At 39.6% G+C, this 16,593-nt stretch overlaps 2 protein-coding genes across 5 annotated transcripts; one reads left to right on the top strand and one right to left on the bottom strand.

Annotated features, from left to right (window-relative positions):
• Positions 1-157: 157 nt before the first annotated feature.
• On the bottom strand, positions 158-8,860 carry prrt4a (proline rich transmembrane protein 4a). 2 transcript variants are annotated; one of them, XM_044357549.1, is made up of 3 exons: positions 5,807-8,860; positions 4,574-5,527; positions 158-3,015 (listed from the first exon to the last, which is right to left on the bottom strand). In XM_044357549.1, exons 2-3 carry the CDS (start codon positions 5,394-5,396, stop codon positions 914-916), a joined length of 2,925 nt encoding a protein of 974 aa, XP_044213484.1. In that variant the 5' UTR covers positions 5,397-5,527; positions 5,807-8,860; the 3' UTR covers positions 158-913. The 2 variants fall into 2 exon arrangements, with proteins under 2 accessions (XP_044213484.1, XP_044213485.1); XM_044357550.1 differs by having other exon boundaries at positions 4,574-8,860.
• Positions 8,861-8,998: 138 nt separating this feature from the next.
• On the top strand, positions 8,999-14,109 carry si:dkey-5i3.5 (uncharacterized protein LOC565091 homolog). 3 transcript variants are annotated; one of them, XM_044357554.1, is made up of 5 exons: positions 8,999-9,116; positions 10,514-10,797; positions 11,974-12,220; positions 12,416-12,462; positions 12,580-14,109. In XM_044357554.1, the coding sequence occupies exons 2-5, from the start codon at positions 10,561-10,563 to the stop codon at positions 12,775-12,777; spliced, it is 729 nt and encodes a 242-aa protein (XP_044213489.1). In that variant the 5' UTR covers positions 8,999-9,116; positions 10,514-10,560; the 3' UTR covers positions 12,778-14,109. The 3 variants fall into 3 exon arrangements, with proteins under 3 accessions (XP_044213489.1, XP_044213486.1, XP_044213488.1); XM_044357551.1 differs by having other exon boundaries at positions 9,008-9,116; positions 12,416-14,109; XM_044357553.1 differs by lacking the exon at positions 8,999-9,116 and adding an exon at positions 9,124-9,217 and having other exon boundaries at positions 12,416-14,109.
• Positions 14,110-16,593: the final 2,484 nt, after the last annotated feature.

Consider the following 16,593-nt stretch of genomic DNA (forward strand, 5'->3'; position numbering starts at 1 on the left):
AAATATACAAACATTGTTTGATGATAATCTTGTCTCCTGTGTAGGTGATTTTTGTCATTACAAATGAAACCACTAAAGGGCAACACAGATGACATTATTCAATATAAGTTCTAACACTGGCAGTACACAGGGTCAAAAAGCATCAGTGAAGAAAAGCTCAGAATATTGCAACTTTATTGCAACCATAATAACTACAAAAATTTCAAACATATTACTGAAATAATACAAAGACATGGTAAACAAACTCACCCTGTGTATTTATGATTTTTTCTTGTTTAATACACCACACTTAAAAATATATCAGGAAAGTACCGCATCCCAAAATGCCTGTTTTCACACTGAGGATTCATGATGAAGTACTCGTCCGCCAACTCTGTAGACACCTTTATGGGCAGCAAGGTGCTGATCATGTGTCAGCAGAATATTGTGCTTTACCATTTCAGTCAGACTGTGATTTTTAGCTCCTTTGACAAATTAGATTTTAATATTTCTAATATTACTCATTATGGTTGAAACTATAGATGAGTCTGTCTCTGCGGCCCTACTGTCACAAAAAGGAAAAGGTCAAAGAGGCTAATCTATTCACTATTGAAAACAATACATCAACAGTATAAAACAAAACATCTGGAGTCTTTGAATTTCTCTCTATGGGATAGATTAATATATCAAAAATCTCGATTTATCAGTTATACAAATATTAAAACTCCTGCTTAAGTTAACTTCTTGATAGCATTTGCACTATTTAGCAACAGATATTTGATGAGCAAGATTGAATGTATATAATATCAACTGTACAGTATTTAAAGAAAATAAGTTATGGTTTACATATTGCATCAATACAGTTTAATTCTTCCAGAGCTATTTCTGTACAATGTCATGTGTGCTCCAATCACAACTGGGCATCTATAACTTCCTACAATTCAATGGTGTCACTGCAAACACTCAAAGCGTCAATTTGTCTGCACACGCTGACAAACTCTGCCTGTACAGCCAGATCCCATTCCAGCTGTTTGCTCTCACTCAGGTGTTTAGTCCCCGCCAGTCGACCAGATCCCTGGCTGTCCTGTGAGGCTAGGCTCAGGGTTCGGTAACGCCTGTGGTAAGACAGGTGGGGGATTGCTCGTGGAAGGCTGCTCTGAGTAAAGTTTTGCCCTCTGTTGGCCCAGGAATGTGATCGCAGCTTTCCTGTCTCCTTTGGTTTGCTGCATAGGCCCTGGGTTGAACCAGAGACACTCCCTTTCCAATCCGGTTTCTCTGGTGATGTTGGAGGTTTGTTGTGACATGTCAAAGAGCCATGAGGCTGGGAAGGTATTGAACTAGGCAGGACATTCTCTTGATCCATGTCTCTACAGGAAGAGGTTCGATATAAGGCGTTTTCCACGGAGCTGGACACTTGCTTTGATGTGCCTTGGCTAGGAGAGCTCAAAGAAAGGCTGGAGGAAGCATGGAACAGTCTTGGCAAACCAAATATACTGTGAGAGAATAAAGATTCACTGAACAGAGCCTGGTCGATGCTGCGGGACAAGTTAATGGGAGATGGGGGCCGCAGGTCCACAGTAGAGTCAGTCTCCATACCCAGGCTATCTAGTGAGGAGAGCTGAGACTCCACTGCATTTTTAGACTTGTGTGGTGGGCTTGGGGGCGTAGGTAGAGGTGGTACAGCAGTCCGGGTTTGGCTGAATTTGGGGATACAGTCTGTCCCATTTCCAGGAGGATCCACCATGGAGCAAAGAGGGAGAGCCTCTGATTGTCCCTTAAGAATGACATCACACACCACCAGCTTTTCCTGCTTACCCTGGGACCAGGTATCATGAGAGGAGAGGACAGGAGAATTTAGACTGACCTGAGAGGGCAGGGTGAGCCCTCGTGAAGGGGAGCTGCAGGATAAACGGGACCACGATCCAGGCCGGGGCTGAGTTATGGTCTTGATAGAGTTGTTGTGACTGAATAGAGGGTGTGTGCCAATGAGAGACAAACCTAGACACACTCCAACCTCACAGACCCTGCAGCCTACCTGGTAGCCCCACCAGGGCCAGGGCGAAAACCCATAACCATCAACCCCACCCAAACCAAGGGCATGTAGGATCCCATAGAGCTGTAGGCCTCCACATCCTAACAAACACAACGAAGCACCTACTCCAGCACCTGCTGCTCTGCCCCAGTCTTCCACCTTGGCAAAGGGGCAACTTGCAGGTTGCATCACTTCGGGAGATCCTCCACTCTCTCCATTGTCATTCAGCCTATAGATGTGTTTAGTATCGACTTGTATTAAGCAGTAAAAGATGAGGTAGGAGCATGAGAGAAAGACAGTGAGGCATACAAACACACCCTGGGGGAGTAGAAGGATCATGGTGGGGAGGCTGTGGAAGAACTGGAGCATGCCAACACAACCTAGAGAGACTCCAAAATGCAAAAGGCACATACACAGTAATAGGCAAGGTTTGGGCAAGGCTGAGAATGAAGTGGAAATAGCAAGTGGGAGTGAAAGACGCATGCGTGAGCGCAGAGAAAGAAGGAGGAAGGCCAGGGAGAATGCAGAGATCAAACAGGGGAAGGGCAGCTGAGAGAGCAGCAGAGAGCCAAGAGGGGGAAGACGATCTTGGTGACTGTAAGCATCATAAAGCAAAGAAAAAGCTTGAGACCCTGAAAATGCTAGCAGGAATAAGTGCAGCAGAGTGAAGTAGGGGCTTCCTGGAGGACACCGCAGGGGCAAGCCTAATAGGCAGACCACAGAGATCATACCAAACACAGTAAAGACAGATCCCAGGCCGTAGATGTGTGCTTCCCAAGCAAACCCCCATGTGGCGAGGGCAGAGTTCCAGTCCGAATACAGAGGGATGAAAAGGGAAGGGCTGAGAGCCAGTGAGGGGCGCAGAGACTCATTAGGTGTAAAATCATCTGGGTAAATGGGAGTCCAGGACTGGTTTGATGTCTTACAGGGTGTGGCTGATGTGTCCATGTTACCATCAGGCAGGAGAGTGCCACCGGCCTGCTGGTCATCATCCTTGGAGTCTTCTGTAAAACAAATACAACAGAATAACATATTACTAACATATATATTGTGTCAATAAACAAAATAAAACATGGTTTCAGCTGGCAAAAGCATTGAAGATAAACCAATATCATACCAATATTTCATGGATAATTTGATTGAATGGATATTTAATAATCAATATTTAAAATGATAGAAAATGTAGTAAGATGACTTTTATTTTTACTTCATGTAACATTAAAATTAACTTTCCACTGGAGACAGATTTTTATTACATTTTGGGCTCTGAGTTAATTAGCAGTTTTGATAATGGTGGCATTAATTTACCCATGAAACCAACATAGTAATCTAAGTGATAAATACAGGCTAAAGCACATTGTGTCCACAATCTCCACTGTCCAAAAAGAGAGCATGAGAGAATCTGCTCTGCTGTGTGAAGTTAATCCATTATAAAAGAGAACAGGCTTCTAACTGGGAATCTCTAACTGGGTCACAGAGAGAGCGGGAGCATGAGCAAGTAGTGCGTGTATGTGTACGTGTTCGTGTTTGAGTGAGAGAGATGTGTGTGTTGATTAGCCAGTATTGACCTCATTGCTGCTCTCATTTTGTGAGGTTATTATTAAGCATGGTCGAGGGGTGTTATTGTGCTAATGTTACATCATTTCAACAGGAACCTGCAGAGGTGTTTAACTTTCATGTCTGACAGTGATTGTGTAACCCATAAATAATGAAAGCAAGTCATTCTCTTAGTGAAGTAACATTCGGAGTAAGCTGTATGGAACCTACTGGTTATAAATGGAACGTGTCCTATTTCCGGTCCCCCATTGCTGGTAAAGTCATTGTGTCAATGCAGAAACAGCAAACAAGCAGTGAGATACCTATTAAACAAATGATTTTCACTGTGTTCACTAAAAAACACATTGATTTGCTGGCAAGTCAGCAGCACATCCTCTTTTGACAAAAGTGAATTTTGCTAATATTTGGTACAGTTAATCAAAAACAAACTGTTTCTGGTATTAAATGCCGGGCAGCTTCTGGATTTTTCACACATATCTGTCAAAGCCCTACTTACCCTCAATGCTTGCGGACACAACACATCGTTTACTTTGACAAGTGAGTGTTATTGTGTGAGTGTGTAGTGTGCGTCATATGTGCAGTTGTGCACCACATTACTATAATGTTTGCTTGTAATGGACAAACATTGCAATAAGAACAAAATGTTTATTTTCTACATTAACCAGGGAGTGGATGACTGAGTGGTAGAATTCCTCATAAAAGGATTGACAGAGCAAGACAAGGGAGGTGAAGAGTGAAAGCTTGGGGGAGTGTAGTGATGCAAACCACTCTGTGAATGTAAAACAACTGTGTCTGCCAGCAGAATACATATCACAAACACTGCAGTAGACATAGACTGTGAGTATTTTAGATTTCATTTAGGAATTTAATCAACTAACACAAAAACTACCTTTCACAATAAGTCAGAAGTGAAAAGTGTTTCGAGTGATTGCTGTCAGGTTTACTAAATGATAGATGCTCCAAATGTATTATATTTCATTCAAGGAAAATGTAACATACTCTTACCTTTTTCTGTCTCCATGACAGCTCCTCTTTGTAAAATTCCATCTACATTATTCACTTCATGCCCAGTCTCTTTCACTGGGACAGTCCCCTCCTGTATTTTCCCCTGTGTGTTAACAGAAGAGCCAGCAGTCCATTCCCAACTGCTAGTGGCTATGGGTGGAGAGATGTAGTCAGGGCTGGGCCCAGGTCCAGTAGACAGCGGTGAAGTGAAGTCCTGGTCTGATCTGTCTGATGGAAATGAGCCAGATAGAAGAAAAGGTAGATGGCTATCAGGTGTTTCATTCCTCCTGACTGGGAAAGTTGTCTGATTATCTCCAGTGTGTGTGGGATGCAGTGTAGATCCATTTAGGGTCAAGATACTGGTATCAGCTGGCTCATGCTTTAACATTTCTTCAGTAGGTTGTGGTGGTGCTTCTACTGATGGTTGGGTACCCTCCTCAAAGGTAGCATCTTCTGCAGCACGCTCTGTGGGTCTGGATATGATACGTCCCTTCTCATCACCATATAACGGAGATGTCTCTGAGCTCTCCTGTATATCAGTATATTCACCAATAACCCCTTGTCTATCTATTTCCTCAGACGACGATAAGGGCCAAGTCATTGGTAGATCCAGGGAGTCAATACTCTCAGGAGCAAACATGGCATTCCCTGGTGCTAAACCAGATCCATGAGGTCTCTTTGAAGGTTGTGTGAGATGCTGCACTCTCATGTCAGTGTCTGTCCATTGTGTTTCCTTGACATTTTCTCCAGTTAAAACTGTGACATGAAATGAGAGCGGCAAGGAGAGGGGGAGGAGAAGATAAAGATTCCACGGAGAGAGCATGGTGAGGGTCCGTAAACTTCACTGCAAAAAGTCACATGCTGTAGGCTTTGGAGGGTACTGTCCAATCACATGTTTGACAGATCTCAGGTGATCTCATTCTCAGGTCTCAGGTGATCTCATTCTTAAAATACCTGTGAAGAGAAAGACAGAAAAATCTCATTAAAATGCGATAAACATACTAAAATGCAAATATTGTGCATGGAAAAACATTTAAATGAGGTGTATGAAAACAGTATATTGAAAACCCTCTACCCTTTAGTCCTATGACACACACACACACACACACACACACACACACACACACAACAAACGTTAGAGTGCAGAGATCCATTTATAATGACAGCAAATTAGGAGACATAAGTACACTACTCCTCTATTTGTTGTAGCCGCTTTCATTTCAGTGTTCTTACCTCATCAATAGCCCACTCTGCTGCAGCCTCTTTAAACATATATGCCGCTCTGTACTGCTGCATGCCTGCAGTCTCTCTGCGTAGCACTCTGTGTCCTTTCATACTCACTGTGCTGTGCCCCTCATCTCTCCATCAGACAGTCGACACATGGGACAGACCCCACCTCCTCCAGACAACCCCCGCTGTCCCACACTCTACCGCTGCCCAGATCTGACAGTGAGTTTGCCTGTTTGCATCCTGAATCTACGGCATTATCCACACCACACTGAGTATCATCTCTTTTATTGTTGCATAGGAACCTTACTGCTTTCTCTGTTCCCCACATACACTCATACACACATCCCTCTGGTGTGTATGACGTACAATATGAGATTTTTTGTTTGAGTGTAGAGAGAAAAGGGAAGTCAGGAAAGGAAAGGGGGGGAAAAAAAGGAAAGGAAAAGGCATAAATATGTCATGGGGGCCAATGCACGCTCATCAACCAACAGGCAGGCTGTACCCTGCACACAACTATCCAGCACTATAGATCAATACATGGTACTGAGTTTAATTTACAACTGATGCTGTGCACTCCTCTTAAAGTAGCCATCACATCAACAGCCCAGTTTGAAACATGTCACATCAGCAGATGAAGCAGAATATTCTCTTTATATAGCATATGCATAATGCATGATAGTGGTTACTTGTGTGCATATGTACATACAGCACTAGCAGAGACAGCACTGTTTTGAATATAAAATTGCTAACTTAAGACTCCCTAATCACCACTCATGTGATCTTGTTGCCACGTCAATTATTGTGGTAAGAGCTTTTGACATAAGTGATGACTCTCTGGTGGTGGCATGTTACTCGCTGTCTTTATTTTTCTCCTTTCACTATTGTCAGACTTGTTCACATGTGCTGTTTTTACCCAATGGGGAAAATCCAGCAGCCTCATGGCCTAATTCAATTCCCTTGGATGGTTCTAAAATAGACACTGGTCCACATACCTTTGGATGTAGAGAGTTTAAAGCACAGTCACACATTATATATTGTCTGGCTGATGTAAGGTTCTGAAAAGGTCTGCTTTAAACTCTCCATTGACTATATCTGAATTAACAGGGCACAGGATTTCCCAAGCCAGGATAATTGTTGCACAGGCTTTCTGCCAAATACTCATCGATTCTTCTTCCATCAAAAAAAAAAAAGGTGATAACTGTGGATCAAACTGCATCACAAATAAATCTGCCAAACATATATTTAGAACATAATGAAGACACAAAGGCTGTTTCTGCATGCCAAGAATAATGCTGGCTGTGACAGCCAATAATGAAGAGAGCAGTTTACCAACTGTCTCTTAAATTTCATCTTGCCTCTGCGCCATCTTCTGCTCACAGGATAAAGAATGTCTGTGCTCATAACTGATTCACATAAGCACAGTTGAAAAAAGACAGTGAAGGCCATTTCAGATCATTTAGACAGTCAGTCAGTGGTGAAGATAGGAACTTCCCGAGGGGAGTGATTAACCCGCTGTCTGATGAGGACACAGGAAAGCACCAACCCAGCCGTAAGTAAAGGGACCGGAAAGGAACAATGGCAGGCCAAACATATGAGCTCAGTGAGGGACATGGCCAAATTATTGCCGCCTCACACTTGCTATCTAAATTCATTGGGCAACTGGTTTCTGTTTAGACAAGTCATCCTCTAACAAGACAAAGTCAGCAGGGACGGGGGTCCAGCTGGGAATGTGGACAGTCAGGACAAGACACAGAAACAAAGCTGCACAAGCAAAGAGGGGGATAACAACGCCATGGCCTTTGGATAAAGGGTAAAATGACATACTTTAAGTATAATGACATATTTTTTATTGATTGTCTTCTTTCTTGCTTGACGTCATTGTAAATGATTTTCAAGTTTAAATAAAGAGAAATAAATATTGAGCACTACTAAGCATGTCCATGCGAGCATAAAAAACCCTCTACATGACTTGACCTTTTTGGGGTCATAAACTCTCTGCATTGCTGGACCTTGAAAATTAAACCCTGGTGTGTTAGGTCATATCCTTGTCTCACATTTAGAAACTAATCTTTCTTTCTTTGTAAAATGTTATCCCCACATTTACACATTTTCTTGAATGTTCCTTTGAAGGTTAACACCCAGACAAAATGACTTGCATGTCTTAAGGAAGCTCATGTGAATGTGAATGTGGGGACAAAAAGCTAATGCTACATTGAAGGTCAGGGATGAAACATGTTTCCTTTTTTGCATTGAGACAAAGGTGCTAACTGAGCTGGCTGATAGCGCATTAATATCAACTTTGTAACAAACAGTTGATATGACACAAAAATGTTAGACTAAACAATGTTACCATAAACTTTTCAGATACCTACACTGTTTGTACTGTGCTATGATTTTTTTTTCATGAAAATATGAATTCAAACAATCAGTCAATTTGAATATTCAGTAAAAAATTACAAAATATCAATGGACAGTATAGGACAATTAAAATCTTTTGAGACCATAGGACATGAAAACAAATACCACGAAGTGGTAACAAAGTTAGGTACCACTTTCTGACCTATCACTTTCTTTTTCAGTCCAGCAGTTATAAATGATTATGAATAATTAATAAAGGGTTGGTGTCTCACATTTTCTAAGTCATCAAGTCTGCAATTATATTTAATAAGTCATTAATGAAAATAATTAAAGTCTGCAGTTTTAAGTGTTAATAAATTGTTAATAAATGGATTTTCATATGGATGCCCTGCAGCCCTATGGATCCCTGAATGTTATGTCACAATGATTTCTCTGTTGGGGAGAAGAGAACAACTAGTTCTACTTTTTAACTCCCCTTTGATAAAGTCTTTACTGATTAGTTTTATGTCTTCAATTTGTATTATGTATACAAATTGTATAAAGAAAAAAAATAGGCTATACTTTTTGAGTAGATAGATAGATATAAGAATTTTGAACAACTCTCAAGTCTTAGCTTTTCAATCGGTGGCAGGCTGTTACACGAACACAGATATCCACCAGTGTGCTTACATTACTAATAGTGTTGGATCAGATTACGTCTGACTGGTTAGACGGGTCTGACAGTATTGTGGTTTGTCCTATTATGCATAGCTGTTTATGTTCGAAGGGGGGCAGCAGTTCGCCTGGGATGCGGCGGTCAGCCGAGTGAAGACGGTACACTTATCAGATGAAGAAGGCGAAGGGGGCGTGAGCGGATAGAGACGGCATCAAACTTTCAGCACTGTCAACGATGTGCTTTAGAGGAGAAGAGCTCCCCTCATCCATCAGAGCATCACTAGCACAAAACTGAAAATAGGTTAGTAAGTTAACTCATTTAGCAAGGAGAAGAAAGTCTGGGGCTTAACCTAACGCTAACGCAACATTACACACATTTTTGACTACATTGTTAACTATGAGGTGAGTTCTTCTAACTTACTCAGAGCGTTTTGATCGTATTATTATAAACCAGAAAAAGTTGGTCAGCACAAAGAAAGACTTGTATGTTCACGTTACGTATGGACCGAATCATCGTGACGTCTCGCTAACAATAATAGTTACTTCCGGACAACTGGCGGTTGATTTGAATTGCGAAGATGTTTATTTCTGTTGTCGTTTTCAGACGTAACTGTTACGTCCAAAGGTAACGTAAATAGTTAAACACGGTGTTCCGACCTATCTGACCCGTCTAATGTGTTCATTTTATGTGCCGTGTAGCTTTGCTAGCGTCTTTGGTTTGGTTTAGTTTGTTGGGATCAGCGGTAAAACCCGAAGCGGATATTTGAGTGGTCTTTCTCTTATGTTTGTGATTCTGGATTGAACTGAAATGATTGGGTGTTGTGGGCAAAACAAAACTGACTCTTTACTGAGTGGATTGGACTCTGAGACTGTGGGATGAGTAACACACTGAAAAACCGGAACCCTTCTCTACTCTTTCTCGTTACCTGGCACCTCCATACACAACCAGACTTAACCATTTTATCACAGTTGTTCCTCGCCCCCGTTTACTCCGCGCCATGAAATTGTATGTACGTGACGCAGAGGTTTCTACCCGGAAGTTATTGTAAACAAACATTGATTGGTATTATATCATATAACGTATGTACACAAGCTAATGTATTGATGAGGCTAATTTGCGTTAAGATGGCTCAAAAAAGGCTTACTCAATTTGTTACTGTTATGTTAACCCTCCTGTTGTGCTCATTTCGTGTTAATTAATTCTGTGTCCCCTTTCCAAAATGACCGTCCCATGACCGCTGATTATAAATCCATAATAATACATATATTATCACCTAATGTTGTGTTGCAAATACATATATGTGGGGGTATGGGAGAGGAAGTGTGTTCATCTGATGAATGGGCATGTGCCTGAACTCAATTTTATACACTAATTGTAGTCTCACCCATTCATTCTAATGACCACAGGTGTACAGAAGTTAAATAAAACACCCAAGGTTTAATGAAAATTATTAACATTTATTGTGTGTGTTCAGATGCGCTGTGTGGACTTCATTGAACTTTATGACAATCAGATTAAATGAACTACATGTTTCAGAGAGAAAACTTGTAATTCGTCCAGTTTGTCCAGAATAAAACAGGAGGGTTAAAAGTAGTGTTTCTGTTGCTAGCTTTCACGTTGTCACTTTTACATCTACTGTTTTTTTTTTTAATTTTACATTCTTACTTTCTTGTTCTCTTGTTTTCTCCTTCCTGCAGATAAGTTTGTCATCTTTAATCCACTTGGAAACCCGACAGCTGCTGCTATGTTGGGCAGGACAGCTTTGAGCAGAGGCGTGACTACTCACCGCCTCAGTAAAAATGTCACTTTGTACATGAATGAACTAGCATCTCCTGCGTCAGGATGTCAGACCAAAGCCTCTGAAGATAATAAACCACTTACGCTAATGCTGCCGTGGTTGGGATCGCGTCCGCAAGCTGTGGCCAAGTATTGTGAAATCTACTTCCGCACCGGTTTTGATGTGCTCGTAGTGGAGAGTGAGGTAAGGAGAATCTTGCAAAAAACATGAAAGGCCCTCTCTAGAGCCAGTGTTTGGTTTGTCCATTCTGGGCAACTGTAGAAAAATGGTGGTGCACTCACTCCCTATGTAGATATAAAGGGCTCATTCTAAGGTAACGAAAACACAATGATTCTTAGTTTCAGGTAATTATACACTAATGAAAACATATTAATGACTATTATATTCCATTTCTGCCAAATCTGTTCTGCTAGATGCCACTAAATCCTACACACTGCACCTTTAATTATTATTTTGTTGATATCAAATGCAGTAGAATAGAGATATGTATCATCCATGCAGAAACTTGTAAACAAGATAAAGAATGAATTGTTAACCTCAGAGATGTTGAGTTAATACAGCACATGGCATTTAATATCCCTTGAATTTAGTAGGCTACATTTTGCGTTACAGGCCCTAATACTCAGAAACAGCCCATATCCCATATCAGTGTGAACACACCTCTGAAATGACTCACATGCACCCATTCACAACAAGAAATAGGTGACACAACACATCATTGGTACAAAGGTTCATTTCAAGGATTATGTATTTGTTGTGGAAATAGATGAAAGTCTAGAGCCAGTGGAGAAGTCAGAATTGTAGCTGTAATAGCAGCTATTTCTGGTACTTCTGTAACATGTGTAGATGCAGTGGAGGAGCCCATACAATGTGGCCTTTAATTGTGGTCACACTGATATACATCTAAGACTGTATGGAAATCACATCAAAATATCAGAGTGAGATTTTTGTCTTTTCATTGGCCAAACAAGATTCTTTCTGTGTCTTGTGGACAAAGGTGTAATTGCCGGTCAAATATCTGTAAATAGTTTTTAAATCACTCCAACTGATGTTCTCATTGATTTTAGCACCTGGAGGAAAAGGGAGAGATAGGTATTATTATTAAGATTTTGGATAAGGTTAGTTACCTGCATAAGCTTAATTCCACCTTTTTAAAGTTTTATATTATTAGCATTCTTTTTTTATTTAAAGATAATGTTAGATTAGGGAAGTTTTGGCTATTTTCTATTTTTCTATAGAATTTGTTTTATATATATATATTTCTATTTTTAGCCTATGACATTGTCGGTCATAGCGACTTTGTCAAAGGCTGATAATAAATTGAATGGTGCTTCAGCTTTCTGTTTGTCTTTACACAAGGTGAAAGAGTTCCTGTGGCCTCGCTGGGGTCTGGATCATGGAAAGAGTTTGCTGGAGTTGCTCAACAGTGAACGCTTTGTGTCCCGCCCACTGCTTGTCCATGCCTTCTCCATTGGTGGCTACACATTTTCTCAGCTGCTGGTACATGTGTCCAAGGACACACAGAAATATCAAGATCTCACAAACAGGATCAAAGGCCAAGTCTACGATAGCTTGGTGGTTGGCTCCCTGGAGACGATGGCTGTAGGTCAGTTCAGTATAAACAGGATTTTACACATCCCTTTTAATTTAATTTCATTAATGTGCATTATCACACTAGCTAGATTCAAAATTGTATATTTATACATGCTAAACCTATGAATATGCATAGAGTAAGCAGCAGAGAGTAAGTAGAAGATTGTCAATGGAGTATAAATATGGTTTTTCTCTCCTCTCTACCCAGGTCTTGGTAAGACTGTATTTCCTCGTTGGGAGACACTGGTGAAACAAGTAAGCCTGTTATACTTTCGAATGTTCAGACGGCAAACAGTTGACTACTTTAACATGGGCATCGATGCGTTTTGGAACAGTCCCGTCACTGCTCCTGCGCTGTTCTTCTTTTGCAAGAACGATCCGCTGAGCGACCCACAAGCTTTGGAGGAATTGATTGATTTCTGGCAGAAACGTGGGATCAACATAACAGCAAAGAAATGGGAGGATTCAACACATGCAGGTCACATAAAGAGGCACCCACAAGAGTATGTGACTACCCTAGACATGTTCCTCCATTCACTCCACATCGCCCCTCTGAAGGCCAAGATGTAAAAGGGCTTCAGCCTAACCTGATATTATCTTGAGTTTGCCTGTTTTCTGTGTGTAACTGGAAAGGTTTGCTCTCCTACAGTGTGTTACAGGGGCAGTGAAAATGAATTTTGGGAAAATGCATCAATTTAATTTACATTAAATATTTAATGTAGGTGGAGTGATGCGATTCTGTTCAGTTTACAAAGCAGAGCTCATGGTACGACACACTCAGGATACTTTAAATGAAGTTTGACAAACATTTCTTATTTATTCCTCCTCATGCAAAAAATGCGCGACTGCACTCTCAGGTTTTCATTTAGTTTTGTAAAATTATGTATAATTATTAGTACTAATTGATCATTTTGGTGACAAATCACAAAAAATAATAACTAAATCACATATTTTTACAAGCAAACCATCATAAAACCAAACTAAAGAATACATAAGAATGTCCTTGTGAGCATAAAGAACACATATCTTAACATTACCCAAACACCTTAGTTGGCCCTGAACCTTAATTTCCAAAGCAAATGAGTTGAATGCTGTTTTTCATTTGCATTGTTCAATTCAAAGCTATTTTAGAGGTTAAATGACTGCAAACAAAGTCAATAGAAAGATCTGGACAGAGATAGCCAAAATAACAGTCAGTCATCCAGGTAAAGGTATATGCAGAAGTGCTAAGTCAAGGGCAACTGGACTTGCTGATGATTCTTGAAGAGATTTCGTACCTTCATCGCTTCCTCAGTGCTGAAACAGTAAACTTCACTGGGAATTTAATAATTAGAAATTACTATAAATAAACACATAGAACAAAAAAACATGAACATATATATTAAACTTGATTTAAGAAAAAGGATCACATATACATAAAATGCTACCTATATAACTATATCAGCACCTATATATATATATATAAAAACATTGGTGCATATTGGACAACATATACGCCGATACTGATATATCTGTGATAGGCCAGTATTGGCCGATAATATTGGCTGACTGATATATCAGTCAGGCTCTAGTCAAATTCACTTCACTTTCTATCTAAATGCATCATGATCGTTGTCTTGGAGGGAGACAGTATAGAGACACTCCAACTTTTTAAAAAACCTGCTCCAAATGTGAACTGCTTGAATAGACAATTGCTAAGAGCTATAGTTGCTTTTGAACTCAAGCAATATCAACAAAATCAGCTACATGATGAGAATTGCCATGCTTTGTATCGCAAAATATTGTGCCATGATATTTTCTCACTCTCCTAATTTAAACTGCTAATGATGAAGTATATATTTAAATACATTTAAATATTTCTGCTTTTGGTTACTGCTTGATATAGTATGAACACAAGAAAACGTTTGCTGTTACTGTAGGTGTGTCTTGCCAGGTTATGTTCCAAGACACTGGAAGTAATAATATTGTTTTATATCTGGCAGCAGCAGGTAGTTTAGAATACACAGAAGAAAAATAGCTGAAAGACTAGTGTTCAAAATTTTAAAGTCTCCATCCACTCAGATATGTGTTTTTCTTCTTGTTACTTCAGTTGGTTGTTTGAGCTTCATTGTGCTGAATGATATTCAACACTAGAAATCTGTTGAAAATCTGTTCTTGTTTGAAATTTAAGTTGAAGATGTGTACCTACAAGCATGATTTGTGACCTCACAACTAGTTTGGAGCCAATCAGGGGCGAGTATGCAAATTACAAAAGTGTGATGTGGAAACTTGAAGCCTCCAGTGCACAAACACTGAGAATGATCTTTACAGTGAAGCAGAAGGAGACATCTTGTGTCCAGCAGTTAAACTTTAGAAATTAATCATATTTGTATATTCATATATTCTGGAATTTCTAATGAGGGAAAAGGAGGAGATGTCATTTTAAGGATTTTAATGAGATAATTTACCTTTTTTGTGTGGAAAAACCATATTAGACAGATATTATTTTTCAAGGTAGGGTATTTTATATACATCTTTAAACATGTCTGGATGGGATCTGTAAATTCAAACCTCCAACAGAAACTCCCCCAAAAAACTGGTAAACAGTAAAAGTAAAAAGGACTTAAGCGAAACAGTATTTTAACTGTTTCAGGACTCCATTCTTTACCCATCATTCCTCTGTCACGGTACGCAGTAGTGTTTGTTTTATGTGGTTTTTTTTTTTAGGCATAGTGGCTTAAACTTTTGTTGGGGGTTGATTAAGTCAGTTACATAGACATTTCTCACATTGTCACTTTGACCGTGAACACACGGAACCGACACCTGGCATGTTACTTATGAAACCAGCCAGTCACAGGGTGAAGAACCTTTCCACTTTCTAGTTTCTTGTCATTAACCTTACATCTCTGAAGGATTTTGTATATAGCCATAATAGTGACTTAGAGCACATACTCTTCAATGCACCAAATTTGTTTTGTGAAGCAAAAAAATGCAAGTCATTTCCATAAGCCATTGTTAAGCACTACGATCTACTTTCTCCAGGTAAAAATATCATTTCATCACTGCACAGCCTTTTATATTTATTCAAATAACTCCAGGAACCATGGACTCTTGAAATTCCACCATGTTGGTGTAAGTGATGGTGATAAACAACACTTCAATATATCCAGGAGATCATATTGTCCTCTTGAGCCAGAGATGGCCACAATGCTGTTTCATTGCTATTTATTGCTTACACAATTCCTTGACACTCAGTGCCTTAAGAAAGGCGCCACTCCATTATCACAATCACAGGGTTCTTCAGTGAGTTTTGTATACGGCACTGATTAAATGTGATATCCGTCACCCACAAAGATCTCTCTTATTTGTCTGAAATTCTTCTGTTACTATCAGGCCTGCCTGTTGTCCGTTACACCATTAGACCAGACAATAAGCCTCAGTGGAGAACCTGTATAAATGAAGAGCACTTTCATAAACTACCAAAGCAGCAACTAACAAATTAGACTTGAAAACTGTCGTTGTGTATAAATTACAAGTTTCCATTGTTTTGCAAATGAATTAAATATCTGTTGAAGGTGATTTTTGAACATGAAATGGTGCCTCTAACATTGTGAAGCTTTTTGTCTTGTAACTTGAACATACATAATATCTGATTTGTGAACCTATTATGCATACATATTTTTGTTGATGTATTCTATGGCCTTAATTTGGAAATAAATTTAAAGGCATACTGTTTGAGGTGTGATATTTTTTCAAACTCCATTTAATGAAAATTATAAATACATTTCAAATGGAAGGTAAACTTTGCCCATCTATTCTGTGCTTAAAGTGTGTGTGTGTGTATGTGTTTGTAGAGGAGTACATCCACGACACTTAAATTTCCACCTAGATGTTTCTCAAAAAAAGGACATAAACACACAAACAGATTAATTCTCTGTAACAGCAGATGTATGGAAAAAGAATCTGTAAACATGAGTAAAACCAAAATGGAGAGAAGCTGGAATAAAAGTATACTGATGAAACATATCACCATGGATCATACAGGACATGTTGGAGCTGGAGCATAGACATTACCATAAAAACTGAAGATTAGACTAATAACAGTGTCTGAATTTAAAGCTGGGGTAATTACTATGACTTAGAACTACAAAGCTATCTGTGAAGGTAAACCTGTGGTTCAAAACAAGACACCAGTAATTTTCTCTAGACAGTCAAAGCTATTTTCTAAATGCACCTCATATCATAGTTAATGTTCCAGACGCAGTAGAACACGCTTTTGAAATGCAGAAAAACAGGGAGATAGATATAGAAACTAAATTAATAGGAACACTTTGAAAGTGGACTGGATGAGAGATTAAAATTGAGAATGAGCAAGGAAATATACACTTTAGAGAGGCTTAATGGGAG

The sequence above is a fragment of the Thunnus albacares genome, chromosome 7 (assembly GCF_914725855.1).
Source record: "Thunnus albacares chromosome 7, fThuAlb1.1, whole genome shotgun sequence".
Taxonomy (NCBI): Eukaryota; Metazoa; Chordata; class Actinopteri; order Scombriformes; family Scombridae; genus Thunnus; species Thunnus albacares.